Source organism: Leuresthes tenuis, unplaced genomic scaffold, assembly GCF_036924035.1.
Source record: "Leuresthes tenuis unplaced genomic scaffold, fLeuTen1.0.hap1 SCAF_9, whole genome shotgun sequence".
NCBI lineage: Eukaryota > Metazoa > Chordata > Actinopteri > Atheriniformes > Atherinopsidae > Leuresthes > Leuresthes tenuis.
Genome location: NW_027325363.1, coordinates 3,979,981 through 3,996,523, shown reverse-complemented (window position 1 = coordinate 3,996,523; position 16,543 = coordinate 3,979,981). Strand labels below are relative to the sequence as shown.

General features: G+C 43.0%; 1 protein-coding gene across 2 annotated transcripts in view; it reads right to left on the bottom strand.

Moving 5' to 3' along the window:
- Nucleotides 1–703: 703 nt before the first annotated feature.
- Nucleotides 704–16,543, bottom strand: part of nova2 (NOVA alternative splicing regulator 2) — an 87,900-nt gene continuing 72,060 nt past the window's right edge. For both annotated transcript variants that reach the window (XM_072391930.1, XM_072391931.1), the window contains one exon: nt 704–12,656. In XM_072391930.1, the coding sequence (XP_072248031.1) occupies nt 11,634–12,656 (1,023 nt within the window). In that variant the 3' untranslated portion in view covers nt 704–11,633. The remainder of the gene's footprint in view (nt 12,657–16,543) is intronic.

Here is a 16,543-nt window from a genome sequence, read left to right as displayed (position 1 = left end):
GCTGACTGGCTGGTTTGTGGAATCATGGTGAATGTGGGAGTGCAGGTGTTTGTTGATCGGATGACTCTGGAGCACAGGAGGATTGTGGGTAGATGAATATGTCAGAGAGCTTCTTGATTGTGATGCCTGTTGTTGGGAGGACAGGGATGTGTGAAAGTGGACCAAACCCTAATTGTCTTTAATTTGTCTCCCTGTCTAACATGTAAAGCCAAGCCCTCTGGATATCTGAAGGGAAGTAGCTTCTCAGGTGCCATGTTGGTTCAACTTTAACTGCTGAAACTTACCTCTGAACAGCATATACTGCGTTATCCAAAGTACCTCTCTTGGAACTGACTTTACAAACAAATGTGTGAGGGCTTACTCCTTAAGACTAAAGATGTTACTTTTCTTCAATGGTTTATTGTACCCATAACCATGTACAAATAAACAAAACCTTTACAGCTTTGTATGGTCACACATTTAGCATTCATTGGTCCATAAGCACTCCTTACGGCGACATGAAAACACTGTTATTAGACACCGACTGATTTCTAGCATCGGTGTCCAAACGTTGCACTGACGTCACAAATGTACCATCCATTCTAACAGTTTCATTGCAAATAAAAATAGTCACATGCAATGATTGAAAAAAATTACATTACCTCATGTCACATAGAAAGTAAGCGAAAAGTTCCATCATTTAGAAATAAGTACTCTTCAGAGATTTGTCTCTTTTTTTTTTTTTAAGTCCTAGACATTCTTTCAACAGCGTTGTTGGTCTCATTTGGGTTGTAAACATTAGTTACAGTGCCGAGCTTCATTCAGCTGGCTGCGTAGCATCTCTCAAGAAAATTGGTCAATCAATGCTATCAATCAACTGATCGAGAGGAATTGGTCAATAGTCAATTATTCGAGGAATATGAGGAATTTCTCACAGGAGGACATGATCGTCTTTGGGCTCAGTTAGGGGCAACAGGACACCAGTGAGAGACTGGAGAACAGACTAAACAGCAGATCTATATAAGACACCCTGAGAATCACAACTACTTCTTTTCATCTGTCATCCCTTCTTCCTATCCTCTCTCTTCCTCTATCTCTTCTAAGGAGCGATCATAGTCAGGTGGGCACGGCCTCATCAGTGGAGGAAGATGGCTGGTTGGTAGGTTGGTTTGTTGTGGCGGAAGCTGGTTGCCATGCAACTGGCTCCTCTGTGGTTGGCATGGAAACAGGTTAAAGTGGATTCTGACCTGGTAAAGGTAGTATGCAGCACGTACAGTAGTATGAACAGTAGAATGTAATATGCAGCTCTGGGGAAAACAATCCTGAATTTAGAATGGTTTCGAATGAACAGCACAAGTGCACCTCATGAGAAGACTGAAGGGCCAGTTCATCCAAACTGCAAAATGTTTCCTAACGTAACTCTTGTGGTTGTTTTAGTAATGCAAATTACGAGTTTTGACATATCTGTCTCATAAATTTTTGTCACCATCCCCCCAGAAATGCAATTTTATTTTTGTTGCACAACAACTACATCTACTTTCGAGAGAAAAAATAGTCCCAATAACACTGTTCTCAGTGAGGTCTGTGGTTTACCCCGAGCAACAGGGACATTCTCCTTCACTGAAAGGTTCCTATTGATTTTTTTTTAAGTTTAAATTAAATTTTTAATGCTGTGAGCACCACCACAAACTAAATTCCATTCACCTCTACGGTTTTGGGGCAAAAAATCACGGGGACAGATATGTTGAAAACCTGGAAGAACAAACAAATTTTGGGTGAACTGACCCTGTAAGAATCAAACAACTTGAGGTACACCTGTCTTAAATTATGATGGGCTTTGTTTGAATCTGAACTCTTATGGATCTAAAAGGTGAAAACACCAAAAATTTGTCAAACAAAAACCAAGCGATCACAACTCAAGGTGAGTATTTATCCCCAGATCTGTCAGCATGTAACAGTAGATTGTGACAGTAGTATGTTATCGATGGAGAACATCACATGGGGCTGACGTGGTGTGCAGCAAAGGATGGCGCAGGGGGAGGCGGTAGTGGTGGACAGTGATTGGTTGATTTGGTTGGTCAGGTGACTGAAGGGGTTATGGACAGTTGTGTTGAGTCAGATCACATGATGAGGGTTTGCAGCTATAACGTCAGGAGGTTCCATCGGTAAGTATGGAAGCCTGACAGGTTTTAGCTTTTGGTGGACACTGGACAGAACACCCACCCCGAATCCCGACCTCACAAACCCAGCGAGCACACACTCACACACTGCATCCACACACAAGGGAGTTGACTGACACAAGGACACATTTACCAGCACTTTTGCATAGACGCACAAATAAACACACAGATTTGTTAACCCACACATGCACACAAACACGCACTCCGTCCCACCCCAGACTTGCGATGTGTTACTGTGATGATGCAGAGTGTGGTGGAAGGTGAAGAATAAGACAACGGAAGACAGGTGATGCTAAAATGAACATTTATAATGACTGCTGTTGCTGTCGCAAAATAAGAATCCTTAAAAAAAGACCTCATATATATTAGCACTAGATTGCCCACTTCACTGGTAATCCACAAGTCAAGAAACACAACTCACTAGGTTTTTTTTCTCTTTACAAACACAATGCTACAATTACATTAAATATTCAATAATCTTTAAGTCAGTTAATGAATGTTGTTAAAAGCAACCACTAAAATACTAAAAATAAAAACAAAACAATAATAATATTAATTCACCTTTTTCCAGTCTTTCCCTTTTTCTTGTTGCGTTGTTATTTATTAATAGTATAATAATAAGAGTCTGAGAAATAAATAGCTCATGTGGTGTTCTCAGGGCAAATGGGGCAGGCAGCATAAATCAAGAGTGGAGCTGAGAGCAATGCAATGAAATGGTGGAGTCTAATCTCACGCAGTCACTTTAATACTTAAAAAATGTCCCAGATGTGGAGGCGAAATATGGAGATATGATACCAGTTTTGTTCTGCAGGCAGCAGGATGGTTGAGCGACACCTGCAGAGGTTAATCATCTCTAATCTATCATTGTACGTAATGTAAACTAGGACTGTATTGCACTAAAGGTAGCAGCTCAGCCTCCTCATTAAGAGCCCCAGCAGGAGCTGAGGGTCTTTTTCCTTTTTTTCAACCTTTTTTTTTTTTTTCATACGCCTCCCTGGGTTTCTCTCCAAAACTGAGGAGCTGAGTCGAGCCATTTTCCACGATGATATGTCTCTAACACGACCAAGCATTTCTTAAAACTATGGCTTGATGACAAAAGATACTTATGCCACTACAACTCACTGTTAGACTTTTAGAAAAAACATCAACGAATGCACATAAACAAGCCAATGCTGAGAACGGCTTGGACTACTTCTCAAGCTTAGTATTCGATGAGCACAGTTATCTAAAGAGTTTGCAAGCCAACATGAAAGCTAAACAGCGAATACAGTAGGTAAATCAACACTAATAACAACAGCACAGGGTAACACAGTAGAACTAGCATAGCCGATTATACAGGCAGACCTAACTATCAGATACAGAGGATGAAGAGTGTCATGATCATCTGCTGCGTCCACTAGTTTCTCTTTATGCTGCCGGCCCCTTTCTGCTCAACACTTCTCTCTTTACAGCTCAGCAAAACTCTGACAAAAATATTTACAATGAGAGAGAAAAAAATGAAATTGTGGAGAAACAGTTGTTTAGTGTTTTATCCTTTTTTTTGTTTGTCTGCATTTCCTTTTTTTGGATATTTTTCTTACTTTCATATGTTTTTTTTTTTGTTCTTTTTTTAAACTTATATCTCAGAGGACTGTCCCCAATGATGAGCAACAAACAAACAAACAAAAAAATCCAATCATATCAGCTAGCATTGCACAGTCTCAAAGAGGTTTTTGGGGATGGAATGGAGAGTTATCGTCCAAACAGTTGGATGAACACAGAAGGGGGGTAGGAGGAGGAGGAAGAAGGTCAATAAAGTTCATGAGGGGGTGAAAGTTCAAAAAGTTCAAGAAGACAGAGGATGGCTGCGCAGCTGACGGTGCGTAAACACTCCCCACACCACTGCACGGGGGCGGTGCATGTGTCGGCGTGCGTGGTTTGGATGTTAAACGACAACAAAAAAAAATCATCATTAGAAAATGGAGTTTTTGAATCTTTCCCATCGAGAAAAATCAAATGGAGCGAGAGCGAGAAGAGGGGTTACAGAGACAGAGAGAGAAGAGGTGGGGGTGTAAAAGAGGGGGGAGGTGAGGAGAGTGAAAGGTGCCCCCAACACTATGGCACACAATCAATGAAGTCCCACAGGCTGAAGAAATGACAGAATTAGGAAAGCAGCTGGCATGAGCGGTAGGACTGTTTTAGGTAGGTTGAGAGGCAGGACAGTAGGTAGGTAGCCAACCTGCAGAGGGGTTAATCCTTGTCGGGTTTAGCTCTGTGGGGGGTGGTGAGGAGGAGGAGGAGAAGGTGGTGGTGGTGGGGGGCAAGGTGCTGTTCAGTTGAGGCGTCATGAGCGACATCATGTTATGAGGGCGGAGCATGCTGGCTTCATGGGTGCTTCCAGGATGGATGTCCGACACACAAGAACAACTCAAAGAAACGCTTGGAATGGCTGTTGTTGTTGTTGTCATTTTTGTTTTCCTCTCTGTTCTATTTTGGCACTCGAGAGAAGAGACTCGTGGGAGGCGGAGGAGGAAAGTGTGTGTATGTTTGGGCGAGGAGGAGGAGGAGGAGGAGTGGGCAGTGAAAGTGCAAAAAAAAAGAGGGCATGGAGGAGTGTGTGTGCTGTGTGAGTGTGTGTGTGTGTGTGGGGGGGGGGGGGGGGGGGGGTAAACAGGCTACACACAGAAATGGCATTTTGTTAAAACTGGCTTGGGTTAGAGCATACAATACAAATCAAGACCAGGAAAAAAACAGAGCGAGAAGAAGGAACAGAAAAACAGTGATGTGACAAATGCAGTCTACAGTTGCTGGTGCTTTGATGGGGCCCGAGTTTCGGGAGAGGAGGAGGAGGGGTGGGAAACGAACAGGGTGGGGGTCCCATTATATGTCGTGGAGGTTGTCTGAAGAGGAATCAGTGGTTGGTGTGGGTGAGAGTGGGTTTGTGGAGGAAAAAAAAGATCTGAGGGCGATGTTGAAGTGCCACACACCCACTGAGAAGCAATGAGGTCACCTGACGAGCAGGTTAGGGTTCAGTTAGCATTCTTCTACAGTAAAAAAGAACAAAACAAAAGAACATGGAAAAAAACATGACTAACTGGCTGCGTCGCGACAAAGACACCACGAGCACAAAGCTGGCCTAAAGCAGACAAACTCAGAGAGAGGAACAGAGAGGAGCATGCACATCTAAATACAATACTGAAGAAACACCTACAGTAAAGCTATGCATCTACAGTAGTCTTGCACACTGACCCCCACCTCAGCTCGGCCTGCCGTGCACAGTATCAGCAGAAAGTTTAGTGCAAACATATCACTCGGAGTAATAATGGAAATTCTGATAATTCTGTTTTTTGGGCCATTTTCCATGACAACATGTGTCAGGACACAAAACATGACCACAAAGAAAATACTCTGTCACATGATAAGGAATGGCAGAAAGAGACTTTGGCTAAAAAAGAATAAAAAGTTGTACACTGAAGCCAATAAAGCAAGACATTACCACTTTGAAAACACACTGGCAATGTTCAGTGTTGTTTCTCTCCCCGGGAACAGAGCCTTGGATTGCATATTAAGGGAGTGAAAACACAGTCTGTCCCAAATTCTGCAGCGAGGCACCCGAGGGAGACCGACAGAGCAGCACACACACTTGTGTGTGTCTGTGTGTTTTATTTTGAATTCATATGTGAGGCGGGGGATTTTTAGCCTCTGTCTTACACTGTCTCTCTTTCTGAATCTCTCCCGACCCACTGAAGCGCAGTGGGCGTGGCCTGAGATGCTCCATGTCATATTTGAGGTCAGTAAGGTGCGCATTGTTGACAAGACAAGCCAGAGCTCAGAGCATGGGGGGGGGGTTAAAGAACAGACAACATAATTATACTGAGAGCTCGACGATGTGCCGAGGGGTTAGTAATGTTACAAAAACACACAAAAACACATGTAAGCTTCTACTGCACGCCAGTGCCCAGAAGAGTGATATGCACACGTATGAAAAGGTGAGTACATTCATGGACAATCTCAGTCTCTATTTGTAATTAAATCCTATTTTTTTTGTATTTTTTTCCGAAGCTAAAAAGCAACTGAAACATTTTAGTCCAAGCTCGCTCAACATGTAGCAACATAGTCTTAGGTTTGTTCGAGATTTTTGTTCGTATTCCTCTGAGGAAGGTTAGTCAACTTAACCACAACATACTTCTTCTGTTGTAACAGTAAAATCAAACATGTGGCCCACCTGTCGCAGGTGGACCGGGACTTAACGTGACTGCATGGGATAACAACGAACATCTGAACGCGTGTAAAACTATATCAAAATGCTCTACCCTTACCGGCATGCAAAGATTTGAAAAATGAACAATACACTGTCTATTTTTTTAACTTTTTTTTTATCAGTTCTCTTTTGTTTCTTCATTTTTTTTTAACTTTTTTTTGTCCACGCTTCACTTTGATATCATGCAATATAGACGTGCAAAAAAGATAACATCTATTTCCACAAAATACATTTTCATTGTAACTATAAAAGGCTGTTTAAGAATGCTATCTAGTCACATTTTCTTTAGCATCATAATGCTAACCTATCGCTATATTGATTAGTCTAGCCCCAGAGTCATAGTGCTGTTGCATTCTGGGAGGTGAAGCTCCCAGAGCGTTGGCTAACACTTGGCTAACATGGCAGTCCCTCCTCTTATAGCAGGGACAGAGAGGGCTTGAACACACTGTTATAGTGAGGTGCTTCATCTGTTCTTCAACCTAGATCTTAAAAACATTTATGAGGACTTTGCCCCTTCAGTTAGGTAATTATAAATATGGTTCATTTGGCACTTTTCACATTTTCTTAATACAAAAGTAGGTCTCCTCTTTCCTAATGTGGTTTAAATGAATACATTTACAGTTTAGCTTGTATTTTGGCACAGGTTTCACTTGTTCAGGTTACACTACTCTTAACTTATCATCAGCTTATAACAGAGCATTATTATACTGCCGCTTGAAACTAGCCTCTCCAGCTAAAGGACAGATTTCGATATGTTTTAACCTTGTAGTTTTAGTACATCAGTTATTATTCAATAGCAGCATTTTCCACAAACAAAAAAAGAAAATACTCTTGTCAACCTATCCAACATCTACAGATAAATCCAAAAGCTCCTACGGCAGACAGAGGATAAAAGACAGGACAACACGATATGCCACTACATGTATTGCTTCCAATACTTGTCACATTTTATCTCGACCGCCTAACATTAAGATAACTAAAGAGATTGGCCGCTGTCTAAAAGATAAAACTCTAAGGATTAATTAATGAGATGAAAAAGAAACCCATCCCACATTAATCAAAGTCATCTGGCACCTTAATCAGGAATTTCAAGCTCTTCTGCCACTATAAACATACTGAACTGTGCTGCATGCATGCTTTTGCTTTCTGTAAAACAAAACGCAGCCACCCCCCCGAGGGGAAACTGACATAACAAAGTATGTGAACTATTCCAGATGAGAGTGAAAAAGACAAACCACAAACTGCCTGTTTGTCTGTTTACCGTGCTGTTAGAGGACATATTAGTGTCCGGATATCACAACCCTGGCACTACGTTTGGGGCTGCCTTAGTCTGGAAATATCAGTACATTTGCAGTGTAATGTCTATGTAAAACTTTCAACTCAGAGCAAAAATATCCTGCCTACTCATCTTCATCTCTACCCAACTTCTAGTTCAAATCATGCTGCATTTGCTCCACCTCAGAAGTGGGAAGTCGAAAAGCTTTTTGCGCTGCCAGCATTTTGTTCCATGTTTTGTTTCCTGACTGGGAATTCTGACTTTTAAAAGACATTTGTAATTATTTTTCTTATTTGTCGTTCAATGCATCATCAGCGGCTCGGTCATTACTCAAATAAACTTTAAAGTCACCCATAAAAGCAACGTTTTTTTTAACATAAGCCTCTAAAAACTGAAAACGTCGGTTTAGCCTAAGTCCCTCATGGAAAAGAAAGGTGAACGGGAGTGTGAATAGCGGTGCTGGAGAGCTAATAAGAATTTGCAATTTCTGCTTCATAAATGATAAATTAGTCAGTCATCCACCTGCCTATCAGTGACATTAGCCAATTAACAAATGCATACAGCACAGTAGATGTCTACACTGAAACAGAAGCACTGCCTTCCTGTGTTTTTTTCCCCCATGAATCCAGTCAAACCCTTTCAAAGTCAAACTACTCCCTAACAAATGTGTATGTATGTGCAACAAGGTATTCCAAATGAAATGCTCCTCTTCAGTATCATAAAGTAAAATGCACTGATCCAAACTGCAGCTGGGAGTGTTTGAGCACTGCGCCCTGCCAGCTATGACTTCCTCTGCAGGTGTGGTTGTTTTCTGCTCGTCTCAGCCTCGGCTGCCCGTGGAGGCAAAGAGAGGAGAGGCTCAATCTGTGGCGTTTACCGGGGCAAGCAGCAGACATGCATCGATCGTAACACCAGACATAGTCACCCATGGAGCGATGTGGAAGGAGGGGGGTGTCAGAATGGGAGTGCACTGGAAAACTGAGGACGGGTGGGAGGGTGAGGAGAGTGTGGATGGTGTTAGATGGGAGTAAAGAAGCCTCCTTACCAAGCTGTGGAGATAAACCCTCACTGGCGCTCCAACAGAGAGTGACACATTCGATAGCACAGTGGAGGATTTTGGGATCAGATTGGTTTCAAAACAATCAAAAGGGGGCAGGGAAGTTCCCTCCCATTGCCAGGCTGTTAAGGTCAGTAAATCCAATCACCCCCTCCTCATTAGTTTTAGCAGTTTACATTCAATCTAAACTCTTATTAGAATTAAATATCTGTCCAGGAATTTGCCCATTGGATATGCTTTCCATCTTCAGTTTATACTATCTATGAAGAAGACACAGATGCGTAAAGAGATTTGAATTTAGAATTTGTTCCAGTCTCTTTAACCTGCTGCTGGACACCTAACACTCCCCCAGCATCCCGCCCTCTTATTCCAAAACACTTTTCCAAGATAACAGAAAAGTAGAATCTCATCCTCAATTGATTGATCTCTTCATCGACCTAGTCTCTTTCACCTCCTTCAATATTCAGATATGACGTGCTTCCTGGTGAAGTTCTTCGTATGCATTCTACATATGTTTCACACATGTGTTGTTTTTTTCCCTGCCAAACAAAACCCATCCAGTCATAATGCCATCTACAGTGCACATCCCTGACCTTGTGGGTCGAGAGAACTGCTTTCTGGCTTCACAGTGCATTAAGACAAAAATTCAGTGTACTCCGAGAAAAACAAGAAAAATAAAAACACGACACAAAAAAACCCCAACAAAATAAACAACAGCATGTTGAGCAGCCTTGTGGGTCTACAGTGGGCAGTAAACCTGTTGCCATGGAGCGACCTGCACTTTGCCAGGAGCAGAAATCAGCTCCGCTCCCTTGACTTATGTTGAAAATCAGTCGTCTGCCCTTTACCTCATTGGCAGTTGGACGGTTGCTTGATAAGGGCAAGGATCAGTGAGGCTATTTATCTCCTTAACCGATATGCATGCTGCCTTAAAAATAGCAAATCTACGAGCGAGGCTTGCAGATTCAGCAGTGGAACCCAGACAAACGACGTCCCCTCGTCCCCTTTCAGTGTTTCCTCTTAATGTTTTGCATTTCTCAGTAGTATGTTGTTAGTCTTAAGTGCTCTTTCTTGATCTAGTCTGTGGTTTGGGGTAATCTAAAGGGTTCGAATGACCACAGGCTGAGCAGCAGCAGTTCATCTGAGAGTGGGTCTCAGCTCTGATAAATTATTCATTTTAGTTGCAGTTCTACATAGTAGGGAAACTCCAACTGGGCATTTAACTACAGATACAGACAGCAGTGACATTTTGCAGCACGAAAAGGGGTAGCTGAGCGTAATAAACAGGTATTTAAGGTTAATATACCTGTACTGCAGTCTGTGGCGTGAATGGTGTAAATTTTTTCTTTCTAATCTTGAAGACTTGCTGCAGTCTGCATCATAAGATATGATGAATTCCCTTTTTCTAGCACCAAATATGGCATTGTAATGTTTTAGTGTGTACGTGAGTGTGTGTGTGTGTGTGTGTGCGTGTGCGTGCATTCCCTGTTCTGCTCTTTGACTGGATATATAAGGTGATCCTTCACTGTAATGATCCTAATGCCTGGGGCGGCTTTCTTACTGGACTTAAATAAGACATATATTACACTATGTGACATTACTATTCATCTTCAGTCCACTTACATTAAAACAAAAGATTTAAATCAAAAATAGTCTCATTTACATTCATGTCAACCTGAATTCACAGATTAAAAAAAAACAACTGAGCTTTATATTGGGTGATTTCATTAATAAATAGTGACGATGGTAATGATTCCTATTGTAATAATCATGACAATATTATTAATAGAGTTATCACAGGAGACTGCAAAAAATGCCATAGATCCTTTGTGTTTGCCGCAGCTTGCACAGTATCACTCTCGTCGTTTCTAGGTTTCGCACTACGTGAGGTCATCAGCATGCGCCTCGACATTCTATCTCAAACACTAGAGCCACACGTGGAGGGTGCTACGTGCTGTCACACCCCTGCAGGGCTGCACTGCTTGTCGGCATCACAGGGTGTGCAAATGAAGAAACACCCAGCTGATTCCTGCCCCCCCACACCTCTCCCCGGTTTCACCTCACCCCTCCGCTGTTCCCCAGAGAAGTGGGGAGGAGGAGAAGGAGAAGGAGGGAGGTGATATCATATGCAGGAGAGAGAACACAGAGTTAAGGGGGGAGTCGAGGGCATTTCTTCTCTCACATACCAGGCTGAAATTTGCAGACTTGCTCATCATAAAACCCTTAAAAAGGGGAGGGGTAGGGCAAGGGAGAGGGGGCAAGGGGTGAGAGGGGTATTTGGAGGAAGTGGGGCAAATCTAGACGGAAAACAAAAACCCTGCTAATGGGTGGTGGATGTGGGCTGCAGGGGGGAGGGACGGGTAAGGGTTGTTTCCATTCAGGATTTAGGGTTTGGGGGGGGTGGAGGGTTGTACCCTGTAAACACCAACCCTCCCCCTCTCCGTGCCCATTCCCATCCCTCCCTCCCCCACACTGTAGCCTCTCAGGCAGTCAGCCTGTCTACATGGCATTCAGCTCTGTCCACACAATACACAAACAGACGGCTTAATTTACTAAACAAAACTAAAAACAATAAAACAAAACAATAAAAAATCCCAAAAGGTCAAGACATTAAGTAATAAAACCTTATTTACATTTTACACATTTTTTTCTTGGTTTTTCAGCGTAACAACTCGCTCCTCTCCCTCCTCACCTTCTCAGCACATTTTTGCTTTGCGTCAAAAAACTTTTTTAATACAGAATACTGAAAACACGCAGAAGAAAACGGCGCAAACGATTCCTTCCGACATTCTTGCTCTCCTCTCCTTTTTCCATTCTCACTCTTGCTTTTCTTATACTCCTCCCCCAAGCCCCCACTCTTTTTTTCCTCTTTTCCTCCTCGTTTCTCATTGGCTGTCAGGTTTAGCCCACCTTCTGTGGGTTGGTGGCGCGTACCCCCTGCTCATAGGTGATCCGCTGGCTGATCAGGTACTGTGCAGCCTGTGTTGCAGCCTGGGAGCCGGTGATGGTCACCTTCCTGTTCCGAGTTCCAGGGATAAACTCGCCTTTCTTGGAGATCTGGATCCTGGCGCCAGTCAGCTCCTGGTACTCCACTAGCGTCTTGCCTCCTTTCCCTAAGATGGCTCCCACTAGGTTTTCCGGCACAGCAATCTCAACCACTTCCTTTGCTCCTTCTGCTAGCTTCTCTGTGGCTAGCAGAGATGACGCCACCAGTGGCGATGCAGCGCTTAGGTAGCCATTGGTGGCCCCTGTAGCGGCAGCAAGAGATCCCAGGGAGAAGCCTCCAAGGCTGGCTGCAGAGTGAGCTGCACTGGTGGATGCATCACTGGCATAAGATGCTAACAAATTAGCTGCGGCGGCTGCTGCTGGGTTGGCATTAGCTGCTACAGCAGCTAACACCCCTGAGGCTGCAGCAGGGTTCAACCCCAGGCCCAGAGAGTTGGTGTTATAACCGTAGCTGGCCAAAGTGTTGAGAGCAGAGGTGATGGCAAGTAGGTCGTTGCCTGAGAGGCTGGACATTGTGGTTGGGAAGGCTCCAACTCCAGCCAGGCCTGCCTGGCCGAGCAGAGAGGAAGCTGTAGCTGCAGCAGCAGCTGCTGCTGCTGGCATGACCTCGGTGGAGTTGGCGTACGGGGAACCGGTGGGGTTGGAGTTGGCGACGGGGCCTGTGATGTTCGAGTAGGAGATGTTGAGGCAGGAGGAACTTTGCGGATCCTCCTGGATCTTTTGGACAATGATCTCCACTGCTTTCCTGTTCTGTTCAGGCTCGCCACTGATGGTGACCACACGCTCCTGCAGATTGATACCCTCTGGTTTTTGGGATAACTGGACCCACGCCCCAGACTGCTCCATCACTGCCTTGACTGTGGCTCCACCTTTACCAATGATTAGTCCCGCTGTACTGTTGGGGACGATCAGCTTGGCCTGGCGGGAAGGGTAGGGAGGTTGGAGGAAAAAAATGGAGAAAACAGAACAAAGCATAAGTTATCACAATTTCTATGACAAATCTGCTTCAACAAAAACACCAGCACAGAAAATGGCCCGATGCAGCGAGTGCATTTCTTTACTGACTTAAGAATTACATTATCTACAGTCATGATGAGGAGATTTAAATGTTGCAGAGGCTGAATAGAGTGACTCTCTATGGAAGAATATATTATACAGTGAAACAGAAAGTTAATGTTTGAAAGAGAGACAAAATTGACCAAGTGCACTCCTGTAAAAGAAAGTACACCCTATTTCAATTCAAAGAACTCAATCAGAATCAGAATGATCAGGACATAATAAAAAATAGCTGTTCCCTACCAAGTCTTAAAATGAGGTAAACACAACTTCAGATGAACAACAGTACATTATATATCACACTGTGGCATTATTTATTGAACAAAAACTAAGACAAAATGCAGAAGCAGTGTGTTAAAAACTAAGTGAAGCCCTGATCCAGCAGCTTGTAGCAGCAGCTTCAGCAGCAGTGAGCTGCAGTAATGGTTTCCTGTGTGACGTCTCTCTCATGGTTGTGGAGGAATCTCGGCCCACTCTTCTCTCCAGCGTTGCTTCAGCTCATTGAGGTTTGCAGCATTGGTTTCTGCACAGCTCTCTTAAGGTCCCACCACAGCATTTCAGTCAGGCTGAGGTCTGGACTCTGACTGGACCATTGCAACACGTTGATTCTTTTCTTTTTCACACATTCTGCTGTAGATCTGCTGCTGTGTTTGGGATCTTTGTCCTGTTGATGAGCCAGTTTCAGCCCAGCTTTAGCTGTGGGACAGATGGCCTCACATTTGTCTCTAGAATACTTTGGTATCCAGAGGAGTTCATGGTGGACTCAATGACTGCAAGGTGCCCAGGTCCTGTGGCTGCAGAACCAGCCCAGATCATCAGCCCTCCACCACCGTGCTTGACAGCTGGTATGAGGTGTTTGTGCTGATATGCTGTGTTTGGTTTCCTCCAAACGTGCTGCTGTGCATTATGAGCAAACATCTCCACTTGGGTCTGGTCTGTCCAAAGGACATTGTTCCAGAAGTCTTGTTTGTCCACTCCTGGGAAGATTGACAGCTGTCCTGAATGTTTTCCACTTGTGAATAATCTTTCTCTCTGTAAAATGATGGACTCTAAATAGTTTGGAAATGGCCTTATAACCCTTCCCAGATTGATGGGCAGCAACAATTGCTTCTCTAAGGTCATTGCTGATGTCTTTCCTCCTTGGCATCGTGTTAACACACACCTGAATGCTGCAGAGCAGCAAACTGACAAAAAGCTTTTATAGAGGTGTTCACATTTGCCAAGGATTGATTAATCAAGCACATATAATTAGCAGCATCTGGCTGCTGCTTACCCTCCTTATTCCTATGAAAGCAGTAAGGATGGACTTAGTTTTTCACACTCTGCTTCTGCATTTTTGTTCAGTAAATAAATGACCGTGACATGTGCTGTTATTTATCTATTTGGGTTGTATTTACATCCTTTTAAAATCTGAGGACTGAAATTCAAAGGAGGTGTACTTTCTTTTTCACGTGACTGTGACATCTGAGATGTTACCAATAAAGATGCAAGAAAACCATTCAGAATATACATTGCAATGAAAAAGAATCATGCAAGAGAGGAACTGTTGTTAGAGGCGTCCTTGAGAAGAAGAAGAGACAAAAAGAACCAAAGAAGAGATTCAGAGATAAACTCAGCCATGTCTGAAAAGTGAGAACAAGACAGTGACTTTAAATGAACCATGTGTGTGCACATGTTGGAAAAGCGTGATGGCATCCTCAAGGAGAAAGAGATGTAGTACGGACTGAACAACGCAGGCTGTAGAAGAGCAGATGATGAATAAAGAGTGTTTTTTATTGCTTCGGTGAATAACAGAGTGTGCAGGAAGAGAGGTGGTGAGAGAACAGGAGACGAAGAGGTAGAAAGAGGTAAACAGAGTGGGAGGGAAGGATGGATGAGACAGAGAGAAGAGGGAGGAATTCTAAAGAGGCTACTTGTGTGAAAAAAATAACATTGACTCCCAGGGGTCAGCGTTGCCATGGAAACACAGCTCCGGCATTCAAAGGGTATTGAAAGGGAGTGAGGCAATGACACACATACACACACCTCAGTGCCGAATATTTACTTGTAAATGTAGAAATGATGTATTATTACAGAACTGTCCGTCACACAGAGCACCACATCCAGTATAACACCAGACCATCAGTCAGAGGGCGAACATGATGCTCCAGATTGAATAGTTTACAGTTTCTGGAGAATTGGTCCCTGTTACACTCTTTATCTATGGGAGTCATTGTCATGCAACATGTCCAATAAAGCAATCCACTGTGGTACAACTAATGGAACTTTTCTTTTAAATCTATTAATTGATTTGTCAATTACTTATACAGTAAATCTGTTGAACGTTTTATCAGCAACATGTCAGATTAAACTTAAAAATGTTTCGAAACTTTGTTTTTACAGTCGTACAAATTTTTGTAAATGATCTTTTTCCTTCTCTTAAATCTGAGCATTTTTGTTCAAAAGTTTAAAGCAATGACACATTTTTATTCCTAACTTGTCACAAAGCTACTCCTTTAGCATAAATCCAACCATGCTCTGTAGCACGTAAACGAGAATATGAATGGAATGTCCTTTGGGCAACTCGTGAAATCACCTTAGTCGGAATATTGTCTTATTTCAGTTAAGATTAATAGAGAATATCGCTGAGCGTGTACATATAGCCTCTAATCTTTATGTGTGTTAAAGGTAAAAGTCCAGGTAGATGTAGCCATAATTATGGTTCTATACTGCTGATGTGGTTTAAATGATTAGTATAAATATCATGTTTGAGGCATGTTCAGCTGCATGTTGCTTTCCAATATATACACTCTTATGCTTGTTTCTTCAAATCTTTGCAATGTTTTCAGGGTTAAGTTAAATTCATAGAGCCACAGCAGCAACATTTAAAGGAAACATTTCAAAGGGGAAATAATCAAGAATTCTTTCAATCAAGCAGTCACTAATTAACAGAAACGTTTAATTTAACAGCAGAGAAATCCTAGAGCCGGTGTCTTTTAACAGACGTCGTGTTATAAAAACCTGATGCGCTCCTGTAAATTGCTCGTTTGCTCTTTAAAAGCAGAGAACATTCGTATTTCCACATTGTGTCAGATACACAAACACAGACCAATGAACCAGCAGCGCTCACGGAGGCTTCGGTGATGTAGGACGTGAGTGACGCATCACACTGCCGCAGCACTGACCTCCACACGCAGTAAAAGAAACCCTCAGCTGAAAGGTAACAGACCAGAGCAAAGACTGAGACATCAACAAGCCCTCTGCTGCAACTTTGCACCTCAGTGCAAACAAAATAAAGGAAATTGTTTCAGCGGCAGGAATTTCATAAACGAGAACACCTGTATCAAATTAGATGGACTTCTGCTGCACATTAGCCACGAAGCAAATAAACAGGAGTGTATTTATGAGAGCCCTGTTTCTGCAATTACCACTGGCTGAGAAACTCCTGCTCTCCGTTTGAGTGACACATGCTCATTTACAAAGCAGAAGGAAAGAGGGTGGACAGGAGAAGTGGGAGGACTGAGGGCAGATGAGATGAAAAGAGTCGGCCTTGATGAAGGCATCAGGTACTCAGAATGAAAGAGACGGAGATGGAGGGAGGGAAGATTGAAATGTTCACTATTTTCCTCTTGTTTTTGTCCTTCTGTAAAGAGTGAAATAAAAAGAAGAAAGCCAGAAAAGGTACGGGAAAATTCTAAGTCACAAAGTTCAATTAACCTTGTAAAAGAAAAAAAAGCCGTTCTGATTACTTCCTCGTCTCGCTCCGTTCT